The sequence below is a fragment of the Garra rufa genome, chromosome 10 (genome assembly GCF_049309525.1).
Source record: "Garra rufa chromosome 10, GarRuf1.0, whole genome shotgun sequence".
Classification (NCBI taxonomy): Eukaryota; Metazoa; Chordata; class Actinopteri; order Cypriniformes; family Cyprinidae; genus Garra; species Garra rufa.
The window spans coordinates 8,321,075-8,337,475 of NC_133370.1; the positions used below are offsets into that span (position 1 = coordinate 8,321,075).

At 37.8% G+C, this 16,401-nt stretch overlaps 1 protein-coding gene across 1 annotated transcript in view; it reads left to right on the forward strand.

Moving 5' to 3' along the window:
* Positions 1-4,023: 4,023 nt before the first annotated feature.
* Positions 4,024-16,401, forward strand: part of cntnap2b (contactin associated protein 2b) — a 58,440-nt gene continuing 46,062 nt past the window's right edge. Inside the window, exon 1 of the mRNA XM_073848396.1 lies at positions 4,024-4,394. Coding sequence (XP_073704497.1) covers positions 4,316-4,394 — 79 coding nt within the window. The 5' untranslated portion in view covers positions 4,024-4,315. The remainder of the gene's footprint in view (positions 4,395-16,401) is intronic.

A 16,401-nucleotide genomic window follows, 5' to 3' on the forward strand; every position in this document is an offset into this window, starting at 1 on the left:
GGCTTAAATGCAGTCCTAGAAATGAGGTGAAGGTGTGAGCGGTAATCAGTGCAGTGAGAAACAAGGAGCAGGTGAATGCAATGATTAGTGCAGTGGCTTGTGGGGAATGAAGTCCATGATGTGTAATGCAAGAGTTAGTGATGACAGGACGACTCAATTCGTGACAGAGCCCCCCCCCCCAAGGAGCGGCTTCCAGACGCTCTAACCACATAATGAAACCGGAGGGTGGTGGAGCGGAGGCGGAACAGGGGGAGGGATGGAGGGCCAGGTCCATGTGGGGGTAATGGAGCTATGGACTGAGGCGGGACCGGCGGAGGGAGAAGCCATGGTGGAGGAAGGGTTGGCTCCTCCATGTGGCCGACCGACGGAGGTGGAGCCGGTGGAGCCCGAGGCGGAACCGGAGAGTCGATGGTCCTGGGCGACACAGAGGATCCGGAGGGCCAAGGCGGAACCCAAGGCTCTGGCGACCAAGGCGGAGATGGAGGTCCGGAGGTACACGGCGGAGCCGGAGCGACAGAGGACCGAGGCTGTGCCCGCGGGAGGGAGGAGGTCCACAGAGCCGGTAGGATGGAGCGACAAGGCGCAGCCGGAGGAGTAGAGTCCAGAGGCGAAGGTGGGGCGACGACCGACCAGGGCGGAGCCGGAGGGACGATGGAGCCCGGTGGAGCTGGTGGACCGACAGCCGACAGCGGAGACGAGGGAGCAGAGAGCCGGGGAGGAGCCGCAGGGTCGGAGGGCTGAGGCGGAGTCCAGGACTCTGAGGCTGGAGGTGATGGTGAGGGATCCTCCAGCCAGGACACCGATGGAGACTGGCAGACCCACGGCAACTCCTCTGCACCGAAGGTGGGTTGAAGGTGAGCCGAGGGACTGTCAGGAGACAGAGGTGGTGGGACTGGAGCAGTAGGGAGGGTGGGTGGGAAATTAGACAGTCCATACATGGCCTCCGTGGCCAGAACAGGGCAGACAGGAATCTCAGATAGATCAGACAGGCTGGGCGGAACCAGCATAGGCTCTGGACGACTGGACGGAACCAGCAGAGGCTCTGGAAGGCTGGGCGGAACCAGCGGAGGCTCTGGAAGGCCGGGCGGAACCAGCGGAGGCTCTGGGAGGCCGGGCGGAACCAGCGGAGGCTCTGGAAGGCCGGGCGGAACCAGCGGAGGCTCTGGGAGGCCGGGCGGAACCAGCGGAGGCTCTGGGAGGCCGGGCGGAACCAGCGGAGGCTCTGGAAGGCCGGGCGGAACCAGCGGAGGCTCTGGGAGGCCAGGCGGAACCAGCGGAGGCTCTGGGAGGCCGGGCGGAACCAGCGGAGGCTCTGGGAGGCCGGGCGGAACCAGCGGAGGCTCTGGGAGGCCAGGCGGAACCAGCGGAGGCTCTGGGAGGCCGGGCGGAACCAGCGGAGGCTCTGGGAGGCCGGGCAGAACCAGCGGAGACTCTTGGAGGCTTACTGTAACTTGTTTATTTTCCGTAAGTGTTGGGGTGTCTTGACCTGTCTTGGAATGTAAAGCCATGTCCTGGCTTGACTCAGGATGTGAGGTCGTGTCCTGGCTTGACTCAGGATGTGAGGTCGTGTCCTGGCTTGACTCAGGATGCGCTGCTTGACCTGACTCAGAAAGCGAAGTTGCTTGACTTGGTCCAGGAAGCGAAGTTGCTTGACTTGGCTCTGAAGGAACGGCTGCTGGAAGGACAGCCTTGATAGATGCAGACTCAGGAGCAGATGACATGACGTGAACTGGTTGTGGCTGGGCTGACCTGACATGAGCAGGCGCTGACTCAACTGATGTGGCATTAGCAGGCGGTGGCTCGGCTGATGTTGACAGTAAGAGACCGACTGTTCTTGCTGACAGCAGTGGTGGGTCCTCCAAGTTGGAAATCAGTCTCTGGTAAGCCACAGAAACATGAGGGTCTGATGCTGCAGCCGCCATTTCGACGACAGACTTAGGCGTGGCGGCCATCTTGGGTGCAGGCTCAGGCGTAGTTGCCATCTTGGCCAGAAACTCAGGAACAGAAGCCATCTTGGCCGGGAACTCAGGAACAGAAGCCATCCTGGCAACAGGCTCAGGAAGGGCGGCCATCTTGTGAACAGGCTCTGGGTTGGCAGACATCTTATGCTGTGGCTCTGAGCTGGAACTTACTGTGGGAAGATGGTCCTCCTCCACAATTCCCACAGTAAAAGGAGAACCAAACAACAAAAGAGCAAGATCCATATAATATTGCAAAGTCCAGTCAGGTTCAAACATTGGCATGAGGGAAGCCAATGGCTCTAAGAGTCCTCCACGGAAGAAAATCATCAGGCAAGCCTCATCCATAGTAGATTGATTTGCCAATTCAATAAAGTCCATTGCATACTCCTCAACAGACCGCTCACCTTGTTTGAGATGCATGATCTGTACTGTTGAATTCGTGCTGGAACCGGATGACACCATACTAGCTGCTGGATCCTTGTAGTGGCGAAGTCTTCTGTCACAAGGACGGTCTGAGACGAGCGGATCCATTCGCAGCATTTTATTGGAACAGACAAACACACAGGGGCAGGCAGAAATCGTAGTCAAAACACAGGCAGAAAGGTCGGGGCTGGCAGCGAGAATCAAACACGAGAGGGAGTCCAGGAATCAAACACGGGAAAACAAACACGGGAAGAAACGCTCAGAAATGCAGCCAGGGCAATACAGGACTTCGCCAAGAGCTAAGTGTGAGAGTGGTTTATATGCAGTCCTAGAAATGAGGTGCAGGTGTGAGCGGTAATCAGTGCAGTGAGAAACAAGGAGCAGGTGAATGCAGTGATTAGTATTATATTATATCATTTTATATTATATTATATGCTGTCTACTCAAAACTAAAGTTTGAGTTGAGTCTAAATTTATTTCAATTATAAATGTATTAATTTATTAATAAGCATTCATTATACACTAATACTAAATTGTATTTTTTACTGCCTTTATGCTGATGTAAATTAAATAATTGTATAACTGTTTTTATAGTAATACAGTAAATAGAAATTAAATTGGATCATTAGAATCTACTGAAACAATTTAAAAATGACAAAAATTTTAAATTATTTTTAGGACCCTTAAACATTAATTTATTAAATAAAAAGGCAATTTTCTCAATATTTAGTTTAGTTTTTTTGCACCCTCAGATCCACATTTTCAAATAGTTGTATCTCGGTCAAATATTTTGTAATATCCTAACAAACCATACATCAATGGAAAGCTTATTTATTCAGATTTTAGAGGATACATGAAAAAAATGACTGGTTTTGTGATCCAGGGTCACATTTGTATTTCTGTTTAATTTTTAAAAATCAGTTTTATTTGATAAAAATAAAGATAATCAAAACCTCTTCTTTTGTGTTCCATTTAAATACACACACACACACACACACACACACACACACACACACACACACACACACACATTGATTATATTATATGCTGTCTAAATTAATAAGTATTCATTATACACTAAAACAAATTGCAGTATTTTTAAATTGTATTACCATTTTTATAGTAATACAGTAAATATAAATTAAACTACAGGATGAGGATCTATTAAAACAATTTAAAAAAAAAAATCACATTTTTTCAAGACTCTTAAACATTTATTTATTTATTACATAAAAAGGCCATTTTCTCAATATTTATTTTTTTTGTACCCTCAGATTTCACATTTTCAAATAGTTGTATCGGCCAGATATTATATCCTAACAAGCCATACATCAATGGAAAGCTTATTTATAAATGATATATGATCAAGTTATCAAGTTTTACTTGATAAAATGTGTAGTTCACATCGTAAAAACTCTTAAAAATCTCTCCTTTTGTGTTCCACTTAAAAATAAATTAAAGTTTAAAAACACATGGGGGTAAATGCCTCATGTGTGAGGTAATGCTAACAAGAATTGTATTTTATTTCTTGTACTAGCCCTTTAAGAACCGTCCACCCCTCTTTTCAGATACGTTTCAGCGGCTCACGGCGCCTCGCTGGGAGCTGGACTGTACCACTTTCACCCGCAGAGGGGGGAACTCGAGATCTCATTTACTTCAGCACCTGGACAGCGACCGTCCCGGAAACCCTTTTCTGGTAAAACAATGCGAGCATTCAGTGGAACGATATTCCTCCAAGACACGTTTTGACAAACAATGCGAATTCCGAGACCTTTTCTTGCTGGCTAATACAGAAAGGTGGCTGTATTGCGCACCTATATCTCGCAGAAACAGCGCCAGTCCCGAGGCTTCCCTTCCGTACAGGGAGGGTGCGAGAGAAGGAAGGACAAAACGCCGCGGTTCTCTTTGTTTACATCGGAATAAAAGTGAGAATGCGACGGATTGTTGGACCGGGGCTGCCGCTGATATTGTGGATATGGAGTGTTTACGTGAAGCTCAACGCAGGAGCCCGTGAGTACATGAACGTGTGTGTGTATATGGATGTATGTGTGTGTTCAATGAGCTTATTATGCGTCAGCATGTGACTCTTCATCTATTCATTTATCAACAATTTATTAGGTTACACTTTCAAATGGCTAGTTGAAATAGAATAAAATAGTGTGATTTAATAAATCATGCATATGGGTTTATTTAAAAAAGATCTCAGAAGTTGATTTATGCATGCCATATGGTCGTATGAGATTTCATGCTTTAACGCTCTTCTAGTTGCATGGGAGCACCATGGGAATATCAGGGTTTTGCTGTTCGGTTGTCTGTCTTCTGTGGGTGTTTCATAAGATTTGCTTATGATTATGAAATATTATGCTCAGTTGGTGTAGTAGGTGCCTGTTTTGCCTCTCAAAAAAGTTAGAGCATATCTATCTTTTCAAGTCATCATGATTATTTGACTATAAAATGCAAAGTTGTGACCTTAAGGAATTATTTTTAACTAATTTAACTCTTTAAATGACTTTCTTGGTGGTAAACTCAAGTTGATTCATGGCTAAATTTACAGATAATGTATCCACCCCCTTGTCATCCAAGATATTCATGTCTTTCTTTCTTCAGTCAATAAGAATATTTTTTTTTTTTTTTGAGGAAAACATTTCAGGAATTATCTCCATATAGTGGACTTCAGTGGTGCCCTGAAGGTTGAATTTCAAAAATGCAGTTTAAACACAGCATCAATTAATAATATTGATGATGAATGAATGATTAATGTTGCACATTTATTTAGGTTACCTAGTAGTTTTTAAACTGAGCTAGTGATGTAAACTCTAGATTCTTTCTTTCATTTTGACTCAAAGTCCTGCTCAAATATTGATGTTGTAGTTAGTTTTCCTCTGGCTATTATAGATCAGTGGCGGATACTAATGTAGAATACAGGTCAAAGATGTCTGGAAAAAAAATGTTCTGCTGCAATAACATGTAGCCTCATTTTCCTCTTGGGGTAACCCATTAATAAGTAATAAGTAGTGGACATGTTGGTGCTCTTTATTATAGTATAAACTATAAAAAAGCAGAAGAAATAGGAGTTATAGATGGAGAAGCACTAGAACCCAAAACTGCATCACAGAAACCTGAGATGCACCAAGAGACAACGTGTGCTGTGTGCCACCCAAGCTGGATTAGTTTGCTGCCAGTTCATTCATCTCAGATTATTATGTAAAACTGAAATTGAATCTAATTTTAAAGATTTCTACACAGAGCTTGTAGTAAACAGAGTGTAATGGAATAACCTCAGCTCTTAGTTTATACACTAAGGCATTTTACAATCAAATTAGCATCTCAGTTGGTCACAAAATCTTATGTAACCACCATAGCAACATTTTCATGAAAAATGAGAGTGATTTCACACTTATACACAAAATACTTTGGCCAAGTGTAAAACTTTTGACTATGAGTGATTAGTGCTGCAGTTTGTACATTTTGTACCTTAGTAAAAGTCTATTAATCTAAAAACACCAGACAAGCGTTTTAGACATCAAACAGTGTATTTCAAGAGAATTTTTCAAAGCAAAAATGAGTATTTTGACTTTTAGGCCAGTCCTTTCTTTATATTTCTGATTTTTGACTCTAATATGGTGATTTTTGGATGTTATTAGGAAAATTCAGCAAAAAATAATTCACTCACCATCATCACTTTCTTTCACCTTCAGAACACCTAAATAGACATTTTGAACAACATTGTGGTCCAAACGACATTGGACCCCATTGACACTCATTATATGCACAAAAATCACACCATATTTTAAAATGTCATCTTTTACGTTCCACAGAAGAAAGAAAGTCATAGGAGTTTGGAACAGGTTATATTAGCAATTAAAACACGACTGTTTCTGATGTGACCCTGAACCACAGCAATAGTGAAATGATTGATTTTCCTTTTATGCCAAAAATCATTAGGATATTAGGTAAAGATAATGTTCCATGAAGATATTTTGTAAATTTCCTACCGTAAATATATCAAAATTTAATTTTTGATTAGTAATATGCATTGCTAAGAGCTTATTTGCACAACTTTAAAGGTGATTTTCTCAATATTTAGATTTTTAGCACCCTCAGATCATATCTCAGTCAAATATTGTCCTATCCTAACAAACCATATATCAATGGAAAGCTTATTTATTTGAATAAATATCAATTTAGAAAAATTGACCAATATGACTGGTTTTGTGGTTCAGAGTCACATATGATTCATTCTTATTCTGACTGTGGCACTAAAACATTTATGAAATAGCCTGCCTGTGCTCTGTAACACAGACAGAGACTAATATGATCCCATCGAGGTCTCCTATTGGCTGTTGCGGTGCCTCTAGATCGGTGCCGCTGTGTTTTGTGATGCTAATGAGGAAGCTCATTTAGATTCGGGCACCTGCCATGTTGATTTGTCAAAGCGCGTGCCGCCCCTTGTCATCTCACCCCTCCCCCAGTCACCAGGCACCTCCCTTTGTCCACTGGAGATGGACACGAGTGAACAAAAGCCTGCGCGTGTTCCAAGCAATGAGGGAAGCACACACCCACTAAGAACCTCACGCTCCGTATATATAATGACACACCTTCAGGGGGTGGTAAGGTTGGCGGTTATGTTGGTTAGTTGGTCGTTCATAAACAAGGTGGATGTTTAAGGGTTCATCATGGGAGAGGTAGAGCAGTGTTGATGACAATAGAAACACTAGATAAAGTGTCTAGTCTTTTTGTGGAGTATTTTTTGAAGGTATCATATATGACAGATTTAATTAAATTATATACATTTAAAATTTCAGTTTGCGCAAAGAAAATAATTATTTTTAGAACCTTTATTTATGTATTCATTTATTTATTTATCTATCAGTGTGACATTATTTTTGTGATATTTAAGCACCCCAATTCTCATTTCTGCAATGTAAACAAATATTAAACATTTTTATATTAAAGTTTAAATATTAAAGATTTTTTTTATGTTTTTTTAAGTCTTTTCTGCTCACCAAGGCTGCATTTATTTGATCCAAAGTACAGCAAAAACAGTGACATTTTGAAAAATTTTTTCTATTTAAAATAACTGTTTTCTATTTGAATATATTTTAAAATGTAATTTATTCCTGTGATCAAAACTACATTTTCAGCATCATTACTCCAGTATTCAGTGTCACACGATACTTCAGAAATCATTCTAATATGCTGATTTGCCGTTCAAGAAACATTTATTATTATTATTATTATTATTATTATTATTATTATTATTATTATCAATATTTAAAACAGTTGAGTACATTTCTTTTCAGGATTCTTTGAAAGTCAGTTTTTTTTTTTTTTTTTTTTTTTTGAGAAATAAATTATAGATATTATTACTTTTATTTATCAAGGATGCTTTAAATTGATCAAAAGCAATTATAAAGACATTTATGTCACAAAAGATTTCTATTTCAGATAAATGCTGCTCTTCTGATCTTTCTATTCATCAAAGTAACCTAAAAAAATTCTACTCAGCTGTTTTCAACATAATAATAATAATAAATGTTTTTTAAGCAGCAAATCAGAATATTAAAATGATTTCTGAAGAATCACGTGACTGGAGTAATGAAACAATTCAGTTTTAAAATCACAGGAAGAAATTACATTTGAAAATATATCCAAATAGAAAACTGTTATTTTAAATAGCAAAAATATTTCAAAGTTTCACTAAAAAAAATCTTTTGACTGGTAGTGTAAATATGTGAGTGTGTATTTATACAATATGGTTCTATTTTTACTGCCTTTTAACTTTAAAATGTGAAAACATTCATTTTTCTACAAAGAATATGTAAAATTACAGTAATGCGTATCTAGCAAATTTAACTAATTACAGAGTTGAGAATTTGGGGCAAAAACTGTGGTAAAAAATGTTCTTGTTCTTGTGAGATTCGCCCCATTATGCCTCTAGCTATAAAGCCTTCATTTACTCTCCCCGTCTGGTTATCAACATGCTCCGTGAATCTGAATCACAGTTTCTCGCTGGGACACGTGAACGACACAAAGCCTTCCGGCAGGACCTCCTCCCCATCCAGGCTCATGTTTTCGATCAAATCCCAATTTATGAACAATCCCCCATGAACCCATGAGCAGATGTGGTTTAGAGGAGGCAAACAAAGGCCGTTTGTGATGACCTGTCAACACATTAATTCAAGATGAGGCAGTTGATTGCAGCCTTATAATTGACATCTTACATTACAAAAGGTAATTAAACATGTTGACTTAGAGCAGATGCTGGGCTCAAATGAGCAGAATTTAATCATGAGTAAAACAGCTTTTAGTGTCTTAATACTCACTTTATGGAGTGTCAATGGGATCATTCATTTCAGAATTTTCTTCTTCATTGGATACAAAACTCACTTTTACATGTTGTTTGCACATTAATGTGTGTTGGCAGTTTGTGTACACAACCACCCCACAATGACAAAAATCCACCCAGTGGTATTTTTCTAATCTTTAAAAGTAATATCCCCTTTTTAAAATCAGGAAATTCTCATTCTATGCACCTTTGCAAATGGCCTTTCTTAATAATGTGTTGGTTAGCAAATTTTGCTGCTAAACGCGGCTAAATGCAGCTAAAGTAAACAATACGGCTTGTCATCCCATGGCAAAGAGGGTCGGGGTGAGCAGAGTTCATTAGCATTTAAAGGAACATGCAACAGCATAGCTCATTCTAAAAAGAGCTGATTTTGACAGGGTAAAAAAAGTGTTTTTTACACTACCACTGAGAAATTTTAACCAAAGTATGTTATAGACTTCTCATTAAGACCCTAAAGAATCATATCAACTTGTGGAAAATGGGCATCCAATGACACATTTAATGCTTTATTTGTTTATTTAGTTTTTCTGTGCACTACCAGTCAAAAGTTTTTGGACATTTCTAATGTTTTTAAGGAAAGGAAATGAGGTGATGTGAGGCCAAGTATGGTGACCCATACTAGGAATTTGTGCTCTGCATTCAACCCATCCAAGTGCACACACACACACACACACACACACACACACACACACACACACACACACACACACACACACACACACACACACCGTGAACACACACCTAGAGCAGTGGACAGCCATTGCTGCAGTGCCCGGGGAGCAGTTGGGGGTTCAGTGCCTTGCTCAAGGGACTCACCTCAGTCGTGGTATTGAGGGTGAAGAGAGCGCTGGTAATTCACTCCCCCCCCACAATCAAACCCGCAACCTTTGGGTTACAAGTCCGACTCTCTAACCATTAGGCCACGGTTGCCTAATGACTTTTAAAGAAGTCTTGCCAAGCATGCATTTGTTTGATCCACAGTACAGTAAAAACAGTAAAATATTTAAATATTTTTACTGTTTAAAATAACTATTTTCTATTTGAATATATTTTAAAATGTAATTTATTCCTGGTATTTTCAAAGCTGAATTTTTAGCATCATTGCTCCAGTCACATGATCCTTCAGAAACCATTCTAATATTCTGATTTGCTGCTCAAAGAACATGTTTTAAGTAGAATTTTTTCAGCTTTCTTTGATGAATAGAAAGTACAGAACAACAGCATTTATCTGAAATGGATATCTTTTATAACTTTTTCTTTTATGACTTTATCATCACTTTTGATCAACTTAAAGCATCCTTGCTAAATAAAAGTATTAAATTTATATAAAAGGATTACACTGACTCCAAGCTTTTGATTGCTATGGTGTATAATATTACAAAAACTTAAAAATTAAAGATAAATGCTGAACTTTCTATTCATCAAACAATTCTGAAAAATGTACTTAACTGTTTCAAATATTGATTATATAATAATAATAATAATAATAATAATAATAATAATAATAAAATGTTTCTTGAACAGCAAATCAGCATATTAGAATGATTTCTGAAGTGACACTGAAGACTGGAATAATGATGCTGAAAATGTAGCTTTGATCACAGGAATATATATATTTTTTAAATATATTCAATCAGAAAGCAGTTATTTTAAATAATAAAAATATTTCACAATATTACTGTTTTTGCTGTATTTTGAATCAAATAAATGCTTTTTAGGCTTTTTAGCTGGAAAACAAAATAAAAATACTCCTTAAGAATATGATTTTTGCAGTGCATATAATCACATATCTTTAAAACTTAAATGTCAAAGTTGTAGGATGTGTAGAACATACTCAAACAACGTTTTAAGCTCATTCACAAGCTACTGCAGTTTCCCAGCACACCCACAGATTTCCTACAGACTGTCTAAAGCATCCTGCTCACAAAAATGGTAAGAGCTTTCCAAAATCACAAGCTTTTTATCTGTCCTCCGAGACGGAAAGTTGAGTTTGCGAGGTAACAGGCTGCAACAGTGCTCTTCGAAGGAACAGCTACTGTAGTTTGGCAAAGTCTGCAGAAGTCCCTGCAAGACTACGGCAGAGTTAACCATGAAATATTAAAGATCTGCATTTTTTCGTTCGTTCTGTCTTACTCTCATGCGTGTTTAGTTATTGAAACTTGAAAAAATTGACAGGAATCATGCATTTTACTATCTGCTGATAAATGCACTTTCTTGCACTTTCTGAGATGTTGAGCAGTGAGTATCAGGTTCTAATGAATGCTGAATGCTGTTAGCCTATTTTTTTCTGTAAAACACAATGGAAAAGCAAAATGGAGAAGGTTGGATGTTAATAATATAACGTTACAGGTTTCTCAAGTATCTTTTAATCAAACCTCACAACGTTAAACATGCTCCATATTTGTTTAGAGAGCTGCAACAGTGATGATTTTAATATTAGTAGCTTTCGTATCCACGGCAAACTTGTCTCTTACAGTATGTTACAATTTCCATGTTTTAACCTTTATAATATCTTTAACTCCAGCTGATTTTCATTCAGTGCTAAAGTGCAAATGGAAAACCTCTTGTTTCAGCCGGACTAAGAATGGCCGTAGCGGCTAATGCTTGAATAGATGTGTCAGTATTCATTAAATCATCGAGCATTTGTCTCCTAAATTTTATCTCCTTTTGACATTGATCGGTTCCTCCAGGTAACTTCGTAATTAAATTTTCTTGGTATTCTTATAATGCAGGTATCAGCAAGCAGAGGAAATCATTGAAATAAGATATTGTTATTAAGACTATCGATATGTAATTATATAACCATACAGATAATGCTAGTGCCTCTAATTACTAATGTGTCTGGAGGTGTTTGCCAGCACATACTGTTTTGATTGGTCAACTGTATAAGGCACTGCTGTAGCTGTATTGTGATTCTCAGATAGTCTGACAGATAATTAGATGATGAATGGGTATCTCACTAATGCATTCATCAATAGGAAAAGGACACTTTTCTAGGTTCTTGGTGGTTGCTAGGTATCATTCATATAGTGCAAATGGTGCTTTATCAGTTAGAAAAAAACTTAAGGTAACAATTACTAAACTGAATAATTACTAAGTACTAATTATGTAAATAAATGCTCAGCAGGAATGTTTTGAGTGTAGTGGTTCAAGAATGATTGAAGCACTAGTCTGAACTGCCGCATCTTGAAACAGTTGTTTGAAGGCCACAGGGCAGAAACAGAAGCATTAACACAACAATAGAAGCTCTTTGAGAGGCGTGCGCATCATTTGGGGTCATTTACAGATGAGAACGCTGTTTTGTCTGAACCTCTCGCCTCTAAACATTAGCGCTTTCTCCTTGAGTCTGCAGTTTAAATGAAGCTGCTGTTAGTCAGAGATTTAAAGTCTGCTGTTTTCATCTATCTATTGTTCTATTTATCCATCGTTCTATCTATCGTTCTATCATTTTATAATTTGTTCCATCGTTTGTTCTATTGTCCAATGTTCTATCTATCATTCTATCTTTCTATCATTCTTTCTATGGTTCTATCATTCTATCTATCATTTGTTCTATCTAACCATCATTCTATCTGTCGTTCTATCATTTTATCTATTGTTTGTTCTATCATCTAACATTCTATCATTCTATCGTTCTGTATACGTCATTCTATCTGTCGTTTGTTCTATCCTCTAATGTTCTATCTTTTAACATTCTATCCAATGTTCTGTTCTATCTATCTGTCGTTCTATCATTCTATCGTTTGTTCTATCGTCTAACGTTCTATCATTCTTTCTATCGTTCTATGGTTCTATCTTTAGTGTTCTATCGTCTAACGTATTGTTCTATCTATCGTTCTATCTATCTATTGTTTTATCTTGTTCTATCATTCTATTGTTCTATCCATCGTTCTGTTGTTCTATCTATCATTCCATCGTTCTATCTATCGTTCTGTTGTTCTGTCTATCCGTCGTTCTATCTATCATTTGTTCTATCGTCTAACATTCTCTCTCTATCATTCTATCTAATGTTTTGTTTTTCTATCTATCTGTCGTTCTATCATTCTATCGTTTGTTCTATCTATCATTCTATTTTTCTATCATTCTATCTATCCATTGTTCTGTCTTTCGCTCTATCTATCTGTCGTTCTTTCATTCTACCTATCGTTCCATCTATCATTTGTTTTATTGTTTGTTCTACTGTCTAACCTTCTATCATTCTATCGTTTATCTACCATTCTATTGTTCTATCATTCTATTGTTTGTTCTATTATTCTATCGTTTGTTCTATCTATCATTCTATTTTTCTATCTATCATTCTATCTATCCATTGTTCTGTCTGTCATTCTATCTATCTATCGTTCCTTCGTTCTGTCTATCTTTCCATCTGTCATTTGTTCTATAGTTTGTTCTACTGTCCAACCTTCTATCATTCTATTGTTCTATCATTCTATCTATCAATTGTTCTATCATTTTTTGTTCTGTCTGTCATTCTTTGTTTTGTTTGTTATATGTATCGTTCTATCTGTTCTATCATTTGTTCTATCATCTAACGTTCTATCCATCAATGTATTGATCTATTGTTCTGTTGTTCTATCTGTCCGTCGTTCTATTGTTTGTTCGGTCGTCTAAGGTTCTATCCATCGTTCTGTTGTTGTATCTATCCGTGGTTCTATCTATCATTTATTCTCTCGTCTAACATTCTATCTATCGTTCTATCTATCGTTCTGTTGTTCTGTCTGTCCATCGTTCTATCTATCGTTCTATATATCGTTTGTTCAATTGTCTAATGTTCTATCTATTATTCTGTCATTCTATCTATCGTTCTGTTGTTCTGTCTGTCCATCATTTTATCTATCATTTGTTCCATCGTCTAACGTTCTATCTATCATTATATCGTTCTGTCTATCGTTCTGTTGTTCTATCTGTCCATCTTTCTATCGTTTGTTCTATTGTCTAACGTTCTATCTATGATTCTGTCGTTCTATCTATTATTCTGTCGTTCTGTTGTTCTGTCTGTCCATTGTTCTATCTATCGTTTGTTCTATCGTCTAACGTTCTATCTATCATTCTATTGTTCCATCTATCATTCTGTTGTTCTGTCTGTCCATCATTCTATCTATCGTTTGTTCTATTGTCTAACGTTCTATCTATTATTCTGTCATTCTGTTGTTCTGTCTGTCCATCGTTCTATCGATGTCTGTCTGTCTATTTATTGTTCTATTGTTGATCTGTCTACCTGTCCATTGTTCTATGTATTGTTTTATCTACTGTTTTATCCAATTGTTCTATTTATTGTTGGATCATTCTGTTATTCTATTATTATCTATCATTTTATCTGTCCCATCTATTTTTCAACAGTATCTATTGTTTTGTCCATCTAGCTATCAATCGATTGTTCTGACTGAAAGCTTATATCCTTCATAATAACAACATTATCAGTCATTTAAGTGCTTTTGAGTGAATTAAACCTTTAAAGCTTTTGCAACCATTTTGCATAAACCACTTACTTAATATTTTTGTCTGCACAGAAGTTCAGACTGCACACATTTTCCAGTGATTCAGTGTTCTCTGTACAGCATGTTGATTGAGCTCACTCTGTGTTGCAGACTGCTGTATTATTGTGGTATCATCGATTTCAGATTCACCCGCTCCTAAAGCATGTCATTCAGACGGCCCCTTCCAATCTAAGTGGGTGGTACTTGGCCAGATTTATGCCGATAGTCAAAAGTCTGGCTTTGTGAGACTCATTCTCATTCTCACTCTCTCTCTACATTGCTGGCTCAGTGAGAGAGATGTTTGTCTGGCAGACTAATAGACTGTTCCTTTACTACAGGCTGAAGGGAATCCATACAAATGCTGATAAAGGACCAAAATATTTGACAACTGAAGTATCGGTCCCAATATAGTCTGTCGGTGAGACCAATATGTCTTTCAGTTTTTCTTTTCTTTTTCACTCTGTCTTTATATTGACTTAGGATCGCTGCATAAGTAAAGAAGGACATGCATTAGCTCTGCTTCATAACCTAGTGCACTGCCTTGGCTGTCCATATTGGAATCTGTGCCAAACTGGAACGGGAAAGAGAATCTGTGGTATCAGTTTCAATCTCTCATGTTCACTGTTGTTTAGTACCGCAACTCATAAAAGCCAGTCTCTCATTACACTGAAAAATGCAAGTACTTAGACAACTCTTCTAAGATTTTAAGGTTCTAAAATTTTAAAAAGTGTTTGAAAGAAGTTTCTTGTGCTTACAAAGGCATCATTTATTTGATCAAAAATACAGTAAAACAGTAATATTGTGAAATATTATTACAATTTAAAATAGCTGTTTTCTATCTGAATATAATTTAAAATGTAATGCAATTTAAACATTATTCTTCTTCTAATAACACCAAAATCAGCCCAGCTCTTCAGACTGATCTGAAGTTAGTTAGATCTTTTCTAACTGATCGGACTTACAATTTTTCTAAAAATAACAAAAATTAAAACTGGGAAAAATCCCATAGACTTGCATTGACAGAATGTTCAAATGAGCCAAGACTATTAAAACATGCTAATAATGGTAGAAACATGCTAGCGACATATTAATCATGCTAGCAACTTGTTAATCATGTTAGCAACATGCTAATAATGCTAGGCACATGCTAGCAACTTGTTAATCATGCTAGAAACATGCTAACAACATGCTAATCGTGCTAGAATCATTCTAACAAAATGTTAACCATGCTAGACACATGCTAGCAACTTGCTAATAATGTTAGAAACATGCTAGTAACTTGTTAAACATGTTAGAAACATGCTAGCAATATGCTAAGCATGCTAGACACATGCTAGCAACTTGCTAATCATGCTAGATGTGCTAGCAACTTGGTAATCATGTTAGAAACATGCTATCTATCTATTAAACATTAAGCTTTTAAAACTACTTTAAACTTCAAACTCTTTCAGACTGAAAAACCATCAAACTTAAAAACTCAAACTTTTCAAACTTTTAACTTTTCAAACTTTTTCAAACTTTCTGGTCCAGCTTTTTCAAGCCATCTTCAAAGTTTGTCTTGACATAATTTTTTAGTTTATCCTTGTGAATCAAAGCTGAATTTTCAGCATCATTACTCCAGTCTTCAGTGTCACATGATCCTTCAGAAATCATTCTAATATGCTACGTAAGAAAACTTTTCTTATTATTAATAATGTTAAAAACAGTTGTGCTGCTTAATATTTTAGTGGATTTTTTTTTTTTTTGAGAAATAGAAAGCAGTATTCCAGATTCAATACAAGTTAGACTTGACTATATTTGTTTCATAATGTGATTGTCACAAAATAATTCTACTTATAATAAAGGGAATTAATTTAGATTATGATATGATGAAATGCATTAAAATGCTGTCTGGGTAGGCAGCTCACTAGGTTTCAGAACAGGGTCACTAACCCTAGAAAAGTCAATTTCATGGCTGTGAACAGCATGGACTGATTTTATTACATAGGATTCTTAGCTTCATCACGTCTTCCCCAAACACACACACTCATAAAAAAACATGTAGGAGTCTTCACACTGCTCAATGAGAGGACGAGCGAGTAGAACAGCAGCCCGAGAATATCATCCTCTTTTTTTGGAGGACACAAGGGTTATTTTTGACACAACCTCGACTCAGCAGACTCCGAGTAAATTTAAAGCTGTTCTTTTAGAA